At 38.0% G+C, this 19031-nt stretch overlaps 1 protein-coding gene across 5 annotated transcripts in view; it reads left to right on the top strand.

Annotated features, from left to right (window-relative positions):
* The first annotated feature begins 709 nt into the window (after positions 1-709).
* Positions 710-19031, top strand: part of ralgapa2 (Ral GTPase activating protein catalytic subunit alpha 2) — a 109688-nt gene continuing 91366 nt past the window's right edge. For all 5 annotated transcript variants that reach the window (XM_053509303.1, XM_053509302.1, XM_053509300.1 and 2 more), the window contains exons 1-2: positions 710-909; positions 17775-17885. In XM_053509303.1, coding sequence (XP_053365278.1) covers positions 804-909; positions 17775-17885 — 217 coding nt within the window. In that variant the 5' untranslated portion in view covers positions 710-803. The remainder of the gene's footprint in view (positions 910-17774; positions 17886-19031) is intronic.

Raw genomic sequence — 19031 nt, 5'->3', positions numbered from 1 at the left:
TGAGGACGAGGATGTGACGTGATTTTGTTGTTGATTTGGTTGTCTTTAAGACTAAGAATCTTCACAGACATGTTGATTGGGATGTGGGTGTTTGTGGTGTTGTGAAAATAATAGTATTGGGGATAGTATTGTTGGGTTTAGTGGGGTGAAGATGCACACAGCTTTAGACACAGCTCATTGGTTAAGGTGTTGGACTATGGCTCAGGTTCAAACCCCAGCACCACCACCACATTACCTTTGCTGGGCCCATGAGCAAAGCCCTTAACCATCAGCTGCTTAGATGTGTAATGAGATTGAAAACGTAAGTCACACTATGGGTAATTTTGGGAATGCTTAATGTCTTTGGACTGTGGGTAGAAACCAGAGAACCAGGAGGAAACTTACTAACATGCACACAGACCCTGAGGCGAGGATCGAACCCAGACCCTGGAGGAGTGAGGCAACAGTGTTAACCACTAAACCATCATGCTGCCGCTATTATTACTACTATAAAATAACGTATTTCATCATCATATAATAACAATAATTTAAGGGCCTCTCAGATGGAGTGTAGAGCGAAAGGAGTTAAACCCGCATAACCTGCCGTGTTACGGGGACGGGACTAGTGGGCGGGGCCAATGGGCGGGACTAGTGGGCGGAGTCAATGGACATGTCTGGCCAGCGCGACATCTGAGCGCTTCCGTGTTTACACACCGCGGAGAGGCGGCTGCTGGAATAACACACAAGTCAAACGTTCAGCAGCTGGTAGAGCGGTGACACCGACTGAATGGTAAAAGGGCTCCAAAATTGACTTTTACAGCGGAATGTTTACTCGAAGGGGTTATGGAGACGTCAAGAAATCTACACAGAAAGTTCTGGACCCAAAGAAGGATGTTTTAACCCGCTTGAAGCATCTCCGGTCACTCTTAGGTGAGCTTCGGTGCTGTGACAGAGGCTGCGACTCAGTGACAGCACCGTGCGTTAGCTTAGCAGCCTTGCTAGGTGGCTAGGTGTGTGGACCAATGAGCAAACGAGTGAGCGAGCTAGCATGCTAGCTAGCAGCATATACATGAGACGAGGTGCCTTTTGTTTCCCTGAATGAAACTGTGTGATTTTTCTACAAACGAGGATGACGCAGCCTCTGACTAGCGATAGCTGCATGTTCGGGGGGATGTGAAGGTGCTCGGTGCACTGCGTTCTGCGGTGTGCAGCCGGTCAAGTGGAGATGCTAGCTAGTGTCAGGTGTCATTCGGGTTTAATTGTTCTGGCGTAGCTGGCTAGCATGTTAGCTAGGTAGCTAGCTTTCTAGCACACTCGAACAGTGATTACTATAACCCTGCTGCTAATGAAACAAAAAAATCTGTTTTTTTTTTTTTTTCTAACCGAGGCATGTGGGTTTAGCTTGTTTACATCCAGCCTGCTCTCAGTCTTGGTGTAAGTGCGGTTGAGCTGCATACTGAGAGCTGCTGCAGTATTGTGTGGTAACCTGTCAAAATAAATAAATAAATAAATAAATAAAACAGGCAGGGGAATTAAAGGAAGTTTATTAAGATCTTCCATTCAGCCAGGGCCAGACATGAGCTGTTAAATGTACTGAACTGAACTGACTCTTTATTACGCTAATGTAATGCTTTAGACCTGTTAATGCATAACCCTGAACACTGACAGCACACTGATCTATGCCAATCTCCCCACTCAAAGGTGGTGTTTTATATAAAAGAAAATACTCAGAAATATGACTTAAATCATATATAATTTGATAAAATGTTTAGGTGAGTTTCTCGTAATCCATGTGATGGTTTTGTTCGAACTTTCAGCTCGGATCATCTAGTTTGTTTCCTGTTTTGCTACGCTGCCAGCATGACCAGCAGCGAACCAGCTGTCCTGATAACAAGCTAAATGAATCTGCTTTTTATTGCTGCCTCAAACACGTTTAACGTTCTGTACCTTCAGAGGGCAGAAACGTAATAGCTATTTGATAGTTGTTGGAGGGAAACGTGTATCATTTACAGCATTCCACACTATGCTTCAGTAATTGTCTCAAGTCCCGAGTGCATCAGTCATGTTTGAGGTGATAAATGTCATATCTATACACAACTTTTATTTGTTTTGCTGTTCTGCTGCTTGCTTGGGGGAGAGGGAAGATGCCTATGGCTTTAGCAGGATCGACGTCTGCAAGTGACAAAAGCACCTATTTACAGCTTATTTTTTTGCTTTTGACATGCTCCAGCACATATTTTCGTCTATCTTGTCAAATCCATACATACCTTCAGTAAACACTGATGCAATATACTAGATGTTACTAAAGATAGGCAATTAGGTCATGTTAAACAGTGTAGATTTTCTTGGTGTCAGAAAGTAGTTTGATGATGCATTGTTCTGCACTTTACTCGTGATATAATTTTCTGTGTTTAAACAAGGTTTTTAAAGTGGTTCAAAAACTGCTCTTAGAAAGAGAATGCCTTATCAGTCTAAACTTCAGTAACATGAGCAAGTTTTTTACTGATAAAAACTTTGTGGCGTCAAACCACATGCTGTTTGGCATTTCGGTGTTAACACATACTGCCTATAGAAATGACACGTGTGGTGAAAGGAGTTGAAATATTCAAGATTATAATAAATTTCAGTTTGAAATGATAATATAAAAGCGAATAGGGCTGGAAGGTACAATTTTGTGTTTGTCAGCCAAAACATATATTTGGTTTGGTTGACGCACACAATTCTACCTTCAGAATAATGCTTATTCAGGCCATTTTTTGCATATTTGCTTTATCAATAATATAGAAATCATAGTTCTACTTTTCAGTTTTTGCGCAGCAAGCCAGTGAATTTTGAGCTCTGTTGGTTGAAAGCACCTGAAACAATTTGGCTAGCTTTGCATGGGTATCTTTGCATGTTTCTTTCAAGAAAATATTCATTGTTTAAGTCTCAGGTCAGGCTTATGTTATAGGGACTTATGGGGAAGTATTCAAGTCACATTCAGTCAGATTATGTTTATTAGAAACTGTTATTGCATATTTCAGTGCAGTTGTATTTCCCAGGCGAGACCTTGTGCTTTAACAAAGAACTGTATACTATCATTGATCTAGAGAAACTTTCCATGAGGAAATCTTTATTTAACATGTATGCAAGGAGTCTCAGGGGGCAGAGCTTTGTATAGTTTATTACGTCTCCTGACACAAGAGTCTTCAAGAAAGAGGAGTTTACACTTTCCACTTTGTCAGTCATTAACACAAGCTGCATTTTTTCCCCTTTCTATTTATATGAGGCATTTGTTTTTTCATTAGAAATGTAAAGTCGGCGCTTGGAATTATGTCATTTTCTGTGTGTTTCAGCTATAAAGTAGGGAAAAAAGCTGAACTGTCCCCAAACTGTTCCTCTGAAATACAGAGCGCTGCGTTTTTTTTTTTTTTTTTTTTTGTTTTTTTTTTGCTGCTGATGCTCTGAGCAGACATGTTGATTTGCATTTTCACTTGCTTGACTCAGGTCCTGAGACAGAATTATGCATTTCTTTGCTTTCTTTGTTTTTTCCTAGTCAGAGGTTATGAGTTAATTGAATCCAGCATTACATCAGGAAGGAAATGAATGAGAGTCTGCTGAGCAAATGACTTTATTATAGCTGAAATAATGAAACTGCTAACCACATCTAATGTCAAATATAAACAGTTAAAAAGAATAATTCGACATTTGCTAATGAATTGTAAATTGTAATTCTTGTCAGATTGTTGAGGTACAAGTGGAAAAAGAACCACAACAAATTGTGTTGTTATACCTCTGTATATAACAGAAAAGTCAGTTGTGCTATTCCTCTTTTTTTAATTATAATATTTTCAGTTTTTCATTGTGTGCTTATTCCACACTGAATTAGTGTATTGAAGATAAAATTACTTCTCAGTAACTTTTTCACATGAAAGTTGATTACTCGTTGCAGCCAAGCAAAACGACACAACTGTGCTGTAGGTCATGAATACTGTGGCTCTTGTAAGACACAACAGTTTACATGCATTTTTGTCTTTTATCATGTAATTTTAGTTACTGTGTGTACATTATTTTCAAACTTTGAAGCAGTTTCGTTTGGAGGCTTTGTGCCTGTCGTATCAGTGTGTGTTCTGCTGACTTCACTATCGGCTCAATGTCAAGACCAGTAATCAGCGCTTACAGATCGCTCCACAGCCATAATTTCCCTCTCTGATGTTTTTGTCCACATGCATCACGCAAGATAAGGCTGGAGGTCTGTTTAACCTTTTAGGGCCTAAATTTCGCTCTTGCACCACGGTGCTGCACTTTCATAATACTGAGGATTTCCTCCCACTGGCTGCTTCCTGTACAGATAGGAAGTGAGGATGAGTGATGGGGTGTTGGATGTTGAGACCTCCTTTCCCTTTTTCTTTTCTTTCTTCATTTACATGCCATTTACTTCCTTGAACTTTGTATTGCTGTTTTTTTTTTTTACATGTTTACAGTCTGAATTAGAGTATTATGTCTGGCTTTTTTGCAGTTATGATTATTTAATGCTAGTTATAATGATTAAGATGGGTACACAGAACCATGTGGTAGAGTTTGTTTCCACCTTTAAAGGAAGTCAGTTTAAGCTTGGTAGATGGTGTGTGTGTGTATGTATGTATGTGTGTATGTATGTATGTGTGTGTGTATGTATGTATGTGTGTGTGTGTGTATGTGTGTGTGTGTGTGTGTGTACTGTATGTGCATGCATTTCAAGCTTGGATAGGCTTGCCTGTGTTTGGTAATTACTGGAGCACCTGATCACACACAGACTGTCTTTACCTCACCCTCCTGTTATGGGGACAAGGACAATAGTGAACAGAACATTTTGCTTCCACTGTACAGCTGGGCGGTGTTTTTGAATTTTATTGTACGCCCATATTGCTTTTGTTGGGATTAATGACAATTCTGCCTTTTTAATTTGACTGAAAATCCTTCCTCAAGTACCACAAAACTCATAGAGAGAATTGTTAATACGGATAGATTGATTTTGTGCAAAACCAGTAAAAAAGTGTGTGTGTATGTGTGTTTGCGCGCCGTTCTGTGAGATTTTGACTTTATCACAAATTAATCATATGGTGTTTGTGGCACTGTGGGAGAGAGAGAGTAGTGTCCAATAAACATGTTTGCTCAAACTGTCGTAGAATTTCATATGTCAGAGAATTAAACTGTGTAGTAGTGTGAACGGTGCCAGATTCTGAGTCAGTATCAAAAGCCTAGTGTTGCTTAGTGTTACTTATTTGAATGACACATTACATTATCGCCATCAGTTAAAGCCAATCTGTGACTTTGCAGTCATTAAGACTGTGGTGTTGTTGTGGTGCTGATTGTCGCTGTTGTTATTGCCTGCTTTAGACTTTCAATATGCCAGGGTGTAATGTGTTGAGTCCGTCTTCATACTTCCATGGAATTTTTAATAATGCTTGAAGGGATAAGCGATAAAGATTGCTATCTTGAATTACAGTTACCAGTGGAAGAGCCTGCTGCACAAATGTGTAAATCACGTCTGTTGCAATTTTTTATTTGCTGCGCTCCAGTATTTGTTCGAGCTGTTGGATTAATGCTCTAATAACTCGTGAGATTATTTACATTAACCTTTTTAGTTTGTTATGCTTTATAGTATATGTTATTGCGTTGATGATGGTTAATATCAATCATTTGTTTCTGAATTAAAACATTGGTTAAGAATATACAGTAAGATTTATTTCATATAGGCCTGTACAGTGCAGAGTTTTTCCTGATCATGATTTACCATTTTTAAAACTTATAATAATTGACTAACAGATGGGATTCAGTGATTGCAAAATTCTGTTTTGATGATACAGATGTCTAAAAGAAAAATTTTCTGCAGCACCTGACTGATTACATGACAGATTACATGACTGATTCCTTTTGTGGACAGTAACTGTTTCCAGGGTTCTTTAAGCATCATATATGGCCTCCTACTACATAAGAATAATTTGATAGTTACATAACCCAACAAACTCTTTTTTTGACTTTTAATGAAACATAAAAGTAATTAAATAAAAAAATATAAAAGCATAAAAAAATAATTTGGGGCTGCACAATTAAAAAGAAAAAAATTGTCTATTTGACACACATTGTGATTGCAATTTAAACAACAATATGTATTATGTATAATTTGTTCCAGAAGCGGCTCATATTTCAAAACACTAGTAAACCAAATAGAATGGGTGTGTGTGGGTGTGTGTGGGTGTGTGTGGGTGTGTGTGGGTGTGTGTGGGTGTGTGTGGCACGATGTCCAATGACGTGCACGCACACAGACACAAAGAGCAGGCTGATACATAGAGAGAAAATAGATTTTTAACCTCTCTAATGACACTTGCTTTTGCATTACACACGTGCTGTACACACACGCATTCAGACACAAAATAAAAGATGATTTTATTAAAATTTATTAAACATCTTTGCTCATCTTGCAGAACACCTGCAAACCGAGGTTTCACTGTATTTGTAATAAATTGGAGCCTTTTACGTTTAAATAATTGCACAGGTCCATATCGCAATTTAGATTTTTATGCGATTAACTGTGCAGCACTAAGTAAGTGCATGTGTGTTCCCCGTTACAGCATGTTATAGCGCCACCTTTTGGATATTTTTCTAACCTTAAGCTGGGTGTTGATGCAATGCAACAAGAAGGATAGTGTAGTAATATCAGCAATTTCGATACTGGATCGATTTTACTGGATTGTGGGTTTTTAGTTGAGTCTGCAGTAATGCTTAGCAAAGAGTAAATTTTATAATGTAGCTTATCTCATCTTTATAAAAAAAATAAATAAATCACTTGTCTAATCTTCGCATCTACATGGCAAGGCTTCCCTGTTAAGTTGGTTAATGTTAGAGAACTGAGAATGTGAAACTTATCTTAGACTTTGGAGGAGATTTCGGAGGAAAGCGCTGCTCTATTGGTATATTTTTAAGTTTTAATCATAGTAATGTACTCAGTGTTAAATGCAGAGCAGGTCAGGTAATATAATTATAATCAGAGCAAATGTCACTGGATCTTATGAAGATGCCCAAGAGCTTAAATATTAATAAAGCCAGCTTTAAGTAATTGTAGCCAAAAAGTCAATCCGAGCTGAAACAGGACCCCTGCATGTGGCATGTCCTGGAGGTAGTTTTAGACTAGATTACCTTTTTTATTTTTTACAACTGACAATACTTGTTCCAGTCCCGGACCTGAGATAGTAGTTCAGTTTTTTTTTTTTTTTTTCTTTTAGGTGTAATAGTTCTTATTTTTCTGTTTATACTTTTGTTGAGCAGAAAATTTAGAAATGTTAATTCTATAATCGCGTTCAAGTTAGACGATTTTTGACATCTGTACAAGCTACACAGAGGCAACACACAGGCATCTCTGTCTCTCATGTTTAACTCTTTGGTAACAACTGTCCAGCCAGTCAAAAGTGATGCATATTTATTTCCTTGCATGGTGGCTTAGGGGTTAGCATGTTCATTTGGAAGCTATAGGGTTGAATCTCATCGCGGGTTGTGCTGGGTGGTTTTCCTCTGGGTACTCCAGTTTACTCTAACAGTCCAAAGACATGTGTGACTGTCGCTTTTAGATTGCTGGTAGTGTTTGATTGTGTGTGTGTGTGTGTGTGTGTGTGTGTGTGTGTCTGTCCTCGGGGATGGTCTGGCTCATCCAGGGTGTACCCCATCTTGTGTCTTAAATTCCCTTGTATAGGCTTCAGCCCCTTACCACTATCCACAAGCATAAGCAGTATAGATAATTTATGGATGGATGGACAGATGAAAGGGTATAGCGGTATGCTGATTGCCCTATAGCAAAAATATTAGTACAGTATATACTGTTTACACTATTAACTCATTTAAAAGCAAAGCCTTATTGAGTTGACGTCATTTGCTGACATGTTTTTCTTTATCCTAGTCTGATTCAAGACAGTTACAGGAAAGTCAACATGCAGCTCGAATCCTGAATCGCTAAGTTGAATGTCCAAATGAAACGTGTGTCCCTAATTGAGCAGCAGCTACAGTGTGCTGCTTCAGGTTCTTGATCTTTGTCCTCTGTAAAGTTTTAGTGCGTAAAAATTGCTCAGGTAGGACTCGCTGCACGCTCACTGCCTGCTTGTAACAGTTTTCAGACTGAGGTAATTATTAATGGTATTGACATTTAACTTTGTCCAGGCGCTCAGCATGAGCAGCTACACCGTGTGGCGTTCTCACAGTGTGAGCACTTTCGTAATGTGATTTTCATCTACATCATGCATTGAGTCGTAGATAAAGATTTTCTCATTATACAGCTTAAACCAGGTTTTAAAGTGTCTCCAGATTACTTACACAAACTTCATTATGGGGAAAAGATAATTGCGTTATTGTGAGTTAGGCGAGGTGTTATAATAATCAAGAAGTGGTTTTCAAAACTGTTATTTATCATCATCCTCACACATTCTGTCGTCACTTATTATAATTTCTAAAAACGTGATGTTTGTCAAATACTTGAGTGAAATATCGATTGCGATGTCATAAATTCGGGTGCATTTTGTTTAATAGAAACCTTCTGGAAATTCTTGTTTTCCGTGTAATTTTTTTTTCAATATATATCAGTGTAAATGTTGTGCAGGTTTGGTCACCTGGTTCCTGACAGTCTATCTACAAATCTGTATGTTTCCATTCCATTTGCATTTTCATTTGAATGTCTGGCTTACTGATGAAAATGACCAAATGTCCTGTTAAAAGAGTAGGGGCTCTATCACATGTTTCATTTTATTTTTATTTTGCGTGTGTGTGTAAAAATATTTCTACTATTAGATGTATACATGGTTTTTACTTATCTTGCTTTGGAGTTGGTGAAACGTTTTTATTCAAATAAAAGACCTTTTCATTAAATTAGCCATGTCTGCTCAAAGTTGATGAGGGCCTTACTTGGGCCAGGGGTAGCTCAGTGGTTAAGGCATTGGACTACGGTTCGGAAGATCCCAGGTTCAAACCCCACAAACACCAAGTTGCCACTGTTGGGCCCTTGAGCAAGGCCCTTAACCCTCAACTGCTCAGATGTATAATGAGATAAAAACGTAAGTCGCTCTGAATAAGAGCGTCTGCCAAATGCCTAAATGTAAATGTACTTGGTGGCGTTTCCCAAATTCCAGAATTTAATGGTTCACATGATCAGGAGATTGTAGAAAAATATAGGGTGATCTTAGGATCTTTTCCCAGAGTTTGTCTGAGTTCACATCTATCCAAAGAATTTTTGAGCTTGCTTGAAGATTTGTAACATTGGTTAAAAAACATTACAGCAGTACCCGAGGTATTTGTACAGTAGGTGGATCATCATATGGCTTAAAGAAAATATGCTGAATTCCTGCAAATTACTACTACAGTCTAACTACAAACTAGGGCTGGTTGATTATGGCAAAAATTATAATCATGATTATTTGGGTCAACATTGAGATCACGATTATTAAAAACGATTATTCATTGACTATGTGATATGCATTTATCAAACCTGAAATACAACAACTTAATAGCAAGTAAAACATAAAATATAAAACACACGCACACACCAATCAGCCATAACAATAAAATCACCTGCTGCTGCCAAAACAGCCTACACATCGACTCCACAAGACCGCTGAAGGTGCACTGTTGTGTCCGGCAACAAGACGTTAGCAGCAGACCATTTTAGTCTTTTGTAACGCTTATCTAAAGTGTTTACCCCTTACTTAAACCTCTGATTGCTAACAGTGTATTAGGCAAATGTCTTTTGCTGGGAAAAATGTGATGTCATCTGCTATTTCTTACAGAAAGAGAGCCAGATGAGAAGGTGGTTGCATTATCAAGAAAGCCCTCAATCAGTGACTGTGCTACAGTTTTGTTCTTCATCAGCCTCCTTGAGAGCCCCTTGAAATTGTTTCCAAACAGCTTAACTGAATTTACCTTTTTTCTTGACTGGCGTCTTTCTTCCTGCTGTATTTTCTTAAAGCCAAACCAATGATTCCCGAAAAAAAAAACGGTTAATTTACTATCAAAACTTGTTATAAGCGAAAAAGATCGGCACTTGTTTCCTCTTTTAGCGCTTCTCCTGTGGTCAACTGCCCGATTGTACAGTATGACATTTTCATGCGCAGTTCAGGAAAGTGTGAAAGGTCCCTTAGTGATGGAAAAATCCTCATCATGTAGTATGGTAGTGTATATATAGCTGATGGTGCACATTTCTACTCTGTTTATTGCTGTCTGATCCCTGGAATCAGTCAATCAATCAATCAATCAATCAATCAATCAATCAATCAATCAATCAGCCAGCTAATTTAAAGAGTGCCACGAGACTTCCCACTCTAATGCTAGTGCTCGCTGTTAAGACATTGTGCTTGCTGTTAAAGGCGAGGTGGCTAGCAGCCATTAGGGGTTTTATACCTGAGTGGACATTTTGTTGTTGTTGTTGTTTTCCATTCTTTGTTTATGGTCAGTGCACATTTGGGCTTACAGTATTAAAAATAATCTAGTGTAATTTATGAGCCCTGCAGGTTCTGTGTTGTTTTGTAGCTCTGCTTTTACAAACACCTTTTCTGTAGACCTCATGCAGAAATCAAAGTCCAAAAATCTCCAAATGCTCTCTTATTTGGAAAAGCAGGCACTTCACGATCATGTTTTTTGATAATTATCAGAATGTCTGTTGTGACATGCAAGACAATGATATTTACATTTGTGAAACCTTGAGCATATGTACAGTTGTGTGAAATTGCTTGTAAAGAGAACTTTGACTATCTGTACCACTCGTTTCTTTCCAGACGTGATACAATCAGGCCCATTATTTTAAGCTAGGAGGTGGTGCAGTACCGGTTAGATGGCATTCAGAAGCCATAAGGAGTGTCGTATCTGATGCTTTCATTATGATGATACCTTTTGTTATTGCTCGGGATATGAACAGAGTTTAAGCAGGAAAGGGAGTGGTGTAGGGTGATCAGGCCTGTTTCCCAGTTAACAGTTAAAATGAAATTCACCCTCTGATTTGCAAATCAGCTGAAATATCTTCCGCCTTTAAGGTGGAAAATATAAAAAAATTTTTTTGCTGTGTTCCAGAGGCTTTTTGAGAGTTTGAGTTTAGCTTCTACTGTTTCGAATTGATGTTTGCGTGTTGTGTTACTAACCACTAGAGATTAACTTTATAGTGGAGTTTGAACAATATTAGTGGTTGATTCAATCTGCTTAGGATAATGTTCCACAAGTTGGTTAATATTGCCAGAAATTGTGCCGTGATACAGAATAACACTAGTACACACTTAAATGTTCTTTAAAAAAAAAACATTTGGAAATATAATTCAGTTTTAAACAACAGCAAAACATATTATAGGGTAAAAACAGGATTTGTGAATGTTTTTTTTATTTTATTTTGGGGAAGATGTGAGCATGTTTGTAAGAGGTTTTTCTTTATCGTAGAGACAAACTATTTCCCTCCCAGAAACTCATCCTGTCTCCTGAAGGGATCGGGCCTCTGAAGGTTAAGGGAAAGCAGCTCCTCCTTATGCTCTCCGTGCTATGATTTGTGAAGGGAGGTTTGACACCTCAGCCATCAGTACAAAATGTGACAAAATATAGAATGTTGTTCTGAGCCAGAAAGCAAGTTCTTATGAGTCTGAAAAGACTACTCATGTGCTATGAGTAGATGATTATGTTAAGATTGTCTGTGCATGATTGAATCTGACTAGTTAAATCTTTCCACAGTTGACCTGATTGGCTTGGTTGACTTGTTTGTGGTAACGCAGGCAGTGGGCTTCAGAATGATTACATTATGCAATAATAACAGCATTAAGATGTCTTGCAGACTTTTGTAGCAGAACTCTGAGATTAAAATACAATCATACCAAAAGAAAACTTTGAAAATTTTTTGTTTTGTGGGTGTTAAAGGGAAGTCGAGTGGCTATTGTTGTAATTTCTGTCATATACAGCTGATAATAAAGTACACGGTGAAATAAAACAACATTCCCCAGGACCAACATGCTACATTTTAAAAACAGGACTACACATAACTAGTGCGTGGATTACGTAAAACGTTGACTTCCATTGAGTGCGTCGATGCGTAGCAATGTTTGCTTTCATCCCCAATTTTGCCAGTGCATAATGGAGTATAAGATCGTCCAACCTGTGGTAATTGTTATTTATGCGCCAGTAGACTTTTAAGTAAGTAGTTCAAGAATGAATGTTTTGTTTGTGTGTATGGTCATCCACAGTTCTGGTGACCTTTGTGGATGCAGCCTGTGGTGGAAAAGTCAACAACTGTGGGAGGAGAGACATTCACACCACGCTCTGCATTTCATTTAGTCTTTTTCAGGTTGTTGAACATGTGTTTCTGCCAGTTTTTTATAAAAAAAAAACTAAAATAAAAAAAAACAGAATAGCTACGCCTAGAGGCCAGTGATCTGTCCAGCTCTGTTTCCCGTGCCACAGTGATGACTAGCAGAGCAGACCGTCCTAACTTTCCTCTTTTACACCTGCAGAATGCTGATTAGAAAGCTGAAAGTCTGTGTGTTTGTGTTTGTGTGTGTGGTACATTATTCCACTAATTAGCCAAGGCATGACAGTGGTGGTATTGTTTTCAAGGAGAAAATGCAAATCCGATCCGTTCCTTCTGCATTGACACTTAACACTCACACTTGTTACTTACCTGAAATGTCATCAGTCAAGTCTTATTGTCATGACGTTTCATTTGTCTTTTTATTACATTCATGTGTGTCACGAATGAAATACGATTCTTCTGGAACTTTGCTGTTAAGTGCAACGAGACAATAAAGTAATAATTACAGAAAAGTAAAAAAACAATACAAAACAACGATAAACACAGGACATGTAAATATTAAATTGTCCAAACTATAAGTTACTCATCTAGTGTGATCGATTAGTGGATTTTACATGAAATGACCCACTTGACTGTTTTGAAATCTGTTACCTGCCTGATACACGTGTCCTAAATAACAAGCAACACATTCATAAGAAAACCCATCATGCAGTAATGCTGTAATAGTAGAACAGATTGCCCTTAAAATTATTTAGTTCAATTCAGTTATTTTTTGTAGCAAATGTAAAAGTAGTAGATTTTTTCACATTTTTTTTATTTATATATTAGATGTTTGTATTTATGGTGGTAATATTTTCCAGTTCCTCTATCATCATGTTGGTGGTGAACTCTAAACTATTTATACCTTGGCAGACAGCACAACATCCTGTGTGGTATGGAAAAATAAACTGCTTTTTGTTTAAAGTCTAAAAAAATTACATAGAATAGGGATATTTTAAAAATCTGGATGCATATAAAATTGCAATGTAGATTAAATTGCAGTCTAACTATCGTGATAATATCGTACTGGGTGATCCCTGCTGATTTCCATCACGATTTCTCCTTTCGATTTTTGTCGCAATTGAAAAAAATATTTCTAATGCGCATTGTAATGTTTTCGGGCAAAATATTTTACAAAATATCCTGTCCATATTTACTTGGTTTTTACATTTTGTAAGCAGCACAGAATCCATGTAGTTGCTTTATTTGTATTGTGACATTGAAGTGAAATGTTATTTTCCCCCCATGATTTAAGTTTCCTTTATTCCAATGTAGCACAAACAGTATTGCTTTTATTAGTAACATGAAAAAAAATCTGATTACTGGAAATGATGTAAACTAGTGTTAGTGTTGGGCTCTTGAGCAAGGCCATTGCTTACTCTGTGTAAGTCTGCCAGATGCCATAAATGAGAAAACTTGTGGGTCAGACATACTACTGAAATTGCAGCTGTGCGTTGCACATGTACCTGCAAACCTCACTAATTTAACTATTAGAGTAAATGATATAAACTGTCATCTCATCCAGGGTCTGCTGCAGGGGATGCTGAAGCTGTGATGATGTCCTCCCAGGAACTCCCTTAATGGCACAAACATGTGGAAATTTGCTTGAGGCGAGGTCAGGACTGTACAGGGGTCTGGCAGTAACTCCCAGCCCAGAGTTCCTGAGACTTGCCAGTGGTGTGTGTGAGTGATTGTGTGTACAGTTCCCACAGATAGATATGCCTCTTTCACAAGTTGGCAACAAGTTATCAATTGATTATCAAGGATCAGGAGAATCGCTTTTCACAAATGTATTGTTTTCTTTACAATGTTGCACTATTTAAATGTTTTACTGTAGCCAAGAGTCTCATCGCCGATTTGTGCTCAGAGTCCTCTATAAATGTCAAACGGTTTTATGCCTTCACTCATGGGAAATTTCGAGTCCCAAGTTGACTTGAACACTCCTTGTAGAAATGCAAAATATGTATTATTACAGTATGTATCTATTATACTAATCATTTGCACACAGTTTTTGCTTCACACCGTCACCCCTGTTTCTGCTGCACCTCTTTGTTCCAGTTAATTGACTTTGTTAATACAGTAGCTGGTATTCATGAAATATGCCTTCTGTTTTAAAGAGCAGCCATGTTGATTCCGAGCTGGCATTGTGTCTGGATTGTATCAATGGGGGAACACAGTTCCACCAGCATCGACTCAAATCTGCTTAAAATCTAATGTAGAAATGTTCTGTGAGTCTAAAATCCTGCAGCATACGTTCAGCATCACGTGAGTTAATATCAGCACACTAAAAGGCTCTTTCTAAATCGAATGTTTAACGATGGAGGCATCACTGCCAGTTCTACTTTCTTCTTGTATATACAATTCATATCTTCCACTTCCTCTTTCCCTGCTGCTGGAGTCAACATATTTCTCACGAAGAAATCGAACACTCTCTGCAAGTCCGCGTGCCTTGTGTTCAGCGGTTTCATTGATGTCTTGAGTCTGTAGTCAGCTTATAAAGTCAATGTCCTCTCTTGTTGCACTTATCAGCTTAGGTCATTGTGATAAATCAGCTGAAGTCACAAGCCTTCAGCATTAGTTTAGTGATTAAGGTGTCGGATGTGGAATAGTTTTAAAGGTGACTTTCATATGCAGGTGCTGAATGACTGGCTGTACAGGGCAGAGATGCTTCTAGTTAGGAAAGGGAAAGATCAAAATTATGCACATTGTCATTAAATGCAAATCTAAAAATAGATGTTTTAGCTTCTCAATTTTTGGAGCCCAGAAACAGCGTTCTGGTTTTATATCATAGTCTTTTATCCAGTGGGTGTCTGCTGAAGGCTGATGGGGGTGAGATGTCAGTCGAATATTTCAGCCATCAGATCTATTTCTCATAATTATTTGCCGTGCCCCCTCATTCCCTGCCGCTACTGGAAATCAGGCCAGAGCTGATGCATCATTTGGCTAGTATTTCTGGAGTCCTGAGTAATCTCTTAGGCTTTGTGGAGGAGAATCCAACACATGCATGCTCTTATTACAGTTTTATAAAATGTAAATGTAATAATAACAGTGTGTGTAACACATTGACAATATGATGATTTTTTTGTGGGTGTGCCTGAATTGTGGTATTAGATTTTGTGTATAAAAGAAATGAATGAAAATAAATAAAGCAATTAAATGTTTTTTTAAAAGAAAAGTAAAACTTAAAAATCTAAGTTTTTTTTAAATACAGGTATTATTATTATTATTATTATTATTATTATATAAAAGGAGAGATCTTAAAAGAGAGAGAGAGAGAGTGTGAAAGGAGATAGACGGATTGTATGATGAGAGAGGAAAGGGAAAGAGGGAATAGAGAATAAGATGGCAACGAGACGAGGAGAGGGAGGATGTTGGAGACAAAAAAGAGAGCAAGAAAGAAAATAAGAAGAAGATGGAAAGGAATAATTGAAATTGAGGAAGAGAGATAAATGTAACAGTAAGAAATTAATGAGAGAACATGGACAGTAAAATATTTATCTTTGCTATTTATGTTTGGATACTAATTACCCCGACAGCCTGGTTGCAGCCGTTAATTTCCTAATGCAGGAAAGTGAGAAAGTGATAAATTGCAATGTTAGTAGTCAGCACATGTATAGGTTCACACTACAGGTACTGTACACTTCCTCAGATGATCTCCTAATTTGGACACGCTCTTATTGTCCATTCATTTTATGGCTAAACACATGCGCTCGACAATGACAGTCTCCTAGAATACACCGCTGTTGCTCCTAACACAGTAAAATGTGGTTTAAAAAAAAGTCTGACAGATTGTGGTTGAATCGTAGATCCAAGTAAAGTGAAACTGAATGGGGAAGTCAGTCCTTGAAAGGCAAATTTCACAAAGCGTCTGCATTCTGGGGTGATGCAAACATGGAAATAGGCATTCGCAGATCGACTGGCGTGAACAAGTACTCTTGAGTATAGTATTGTATCTACTGTTTCAACCACACCTCTCTCCAAGAGGGAATAAAAATGTATTGCCTTTTATGTTGTGCTGTATTCTACCAGCTATAGCTGTAGCTGTCGTTATAGCGGCCAATTTAAGCAGCATGCAATCCTGAATCTTTCACAAAGTAAAGCAAAGCGTACATAATTTTTTCCTTGCTTTATGGATGGTCTCTTAGTTTTGTAAACATACTCGTCAGTTACGGCTCTGCAGTAGCGTGATTATGTCATCGCGGTCACAGAGATTTACTGAAGCCTGTTGGAGCAGCGGACGAAAGAAGTACTCACAAATGTCCTTGGGTTTTACAGTCTTCAAGCTTTGTCCTGTTAAACATTTAGGCAGTTAAAGTTCACACCCATGTTGGGTTGTGTCCTGCTCGCAGATCCAGATCTCGTCACTCTGTTCAGATTCAGAAGAGCAGGCTGTACAACATTGTCCATTGTGTACTGTACATGCTCAGACAACATTTCTGTGATTCATTTTAAACCCTTGTTTTACAAAGAGATCAAGCACAGTAAACAGCAAATGCTGTAGTTTCAGTTTGTGATTTCCACCACTGTGGCATAATAATATCAATAACAACAACAACAATAATACAGTAAACCACAGACTTCATGGCTGAGGTTAAATAATCCCTACATTGATAACCATTGTTTTGGATACAGTATATTTTTTCTTACCACTTTTCTAATCACATTACATTTTATTAATACCAATTTTTATAATATTGCTGTGCAAAGATGTAAGGGAACAATTTATTTTGTAACTTTTTTTGTAACAGACTTTATCATATGTTATCATTGTAGCACTTTTATCTTTAGGCTTAACCATTCTTTACTCAGGGTTTTCCGGGCTTAGTATCAGGATCACAGCCTGGAATGATTGTGTACAGTTATTAGCTGTGTGCATGTTTACATGTTCTCCTGTTACTTGGTGGAAACAGGATAATTGCACATAGTGTGTGAATGAGTGTGTATATGTCTGTGGACCTCAAGTCACCTGGGATAGGCTTCGGGCCTCTACAGGATAAAGCAGTATAGACAATAATTGAGTAAGTAAGTGAGTGAGCGGATAACGTCACTTTATTATTACAGTTTTTAATTTAAAACTAAAGATACAGTATCTTTTAGTCTTCTTTAGATATCTAAAGAAAGAAAGAAAGAAAGAATTTGTTTTAAATCGCCCTGATGTGTCTCATGATCTTTTCAAAACACATAGCGCTGTATTAATCTGTAGTATAGAACTGTAGAAGAGGAAGGACTCATAATGTCCCTGTCTGGTGTCCACTTTAAAAGGATGGATTTCCAGAGTCTGGTTTCACTCAAGGTTTCTTCCTCATGTCGTCTCAGGATTCTTTTCTTTGCTATGTTTCCTTAGGCTTGCTCATTAGAAACACACATGAACTTATATCCATATTTCTATAAAGCTGCTTAGTGACAATCATTGTGAAATGGATTTAAAGTTCTCTGATGTGTGACTGTCTGCATGACCAAATGCTCTTTTGTCTGTCCACAGATATTTCTGAAAGACAAGAGCTGAAGACTTTTTTCGAGACCAACTGCTCGCAGATTTATTTTATCTTCTATGAAAATTTTGTTACACTGGAAAGTTCCTTGAAGCAAAAAGGTAAGTCTTGTGCTAACATCTTTTGAATGTGTCTTTTGTGCTGTTAAGAGCTTCACAGTCTTTGCTGCATGTTGCATTTAGATGTGAAGTATTTAGTACGCACTTTAGCATCGTGTTACAGACCTGTGAAGCTCGTATCTGATCCGGAGCATCAATTTAGCCGTCTGAACCGTCTGATGTTTCTGCCATTCTGAAAATACAGTACAGTACAAAAATGAAACAAATAAGACAAAAGGAACGTAATGTTTAAAATGTCAACTGAAGTATACACTCACAGAGACCTTTATTAGAAACAATAGACTAGCACCAGGTAGGGCCTGTCTTTGCTGTCAAAACAACCTCACATTTTTTCTTCATGTTGATATGACTGCATCACACAATAACAGAAGGTTCGTCATGCTGTGAGTCTCCTGTTCTACCACATCTCAGAGCTGTTCTACTAGACTTAGATTCTTTGACTGAAAATCTCTGTGTCATGTTTATGAAATTATTATAGGAGACTTATTAAAAATTATTAGGAGACTTTTTTGTGACACGGCACGTTATCTTTATTATAGATTATATGTGGAAATGGCCATTAAAGATGGGAAAGTTTTAGACAAGAAGGGATGCACATAATCAGCAACAACACAGCAGTTTCAGGGTCTAGCATTCAAGTTATGGTTTATTACTATTTAACAAATCTGAAGTGTGCCAATAAAACATTCCTGACAGCATTACACCATCTCCACCAGCCTGGATTGTTGACACAGGGCAGGTTAGGGCCATGGATTCATGCTGTTGGTGCTAAATTCTGACCATCTGCTTCAGCAGAGATTAAGATTCGTCAGACCAGGTCTGCTGTACAGCTTTGATGAGCCTGTGTCAACTTTCAGATCTTGGCTAAGAGACATGGAACCTAATTTGGTTTTCCACCGTTTAAGCCCTTCCGCCTTAGGGTTCAACAGGCATTCTGACATTATCACAGGAATACGAAGTGGTTATCTGAGTTACTGTTTTCTTTTTGACTGGTCAAACAGTCTGGCTGTTCTCCACTGACCTCTCTACTGAACAAGGTGTTTCCATTTGCAGAACTGCAGCTCATTATAAGCATCATTCTGAGTAAACTCCAGAGACTGTTGTGCGTAAAAACCCAAGATGATTAGC

The sequence above is a fragment of the Clarias gariepinus genome, chromosome 13 (assembly GCF_024256425.1).
Source record: "Clarias gariepinus isolate MV-2021 ecotype Netherlands chromosome 13, CGAR_prim_01v2, whole genome shotgun sequence".
Lineage (NCBI taxonomy): Eukaryota > Metazoa > Chordata > Actinopteri > Siluriformes > Clariidae > Clarias > Clarias gariepinus.
This window is presented reverse-complemented; position numbering and strand designations above follow the sequence as displayed.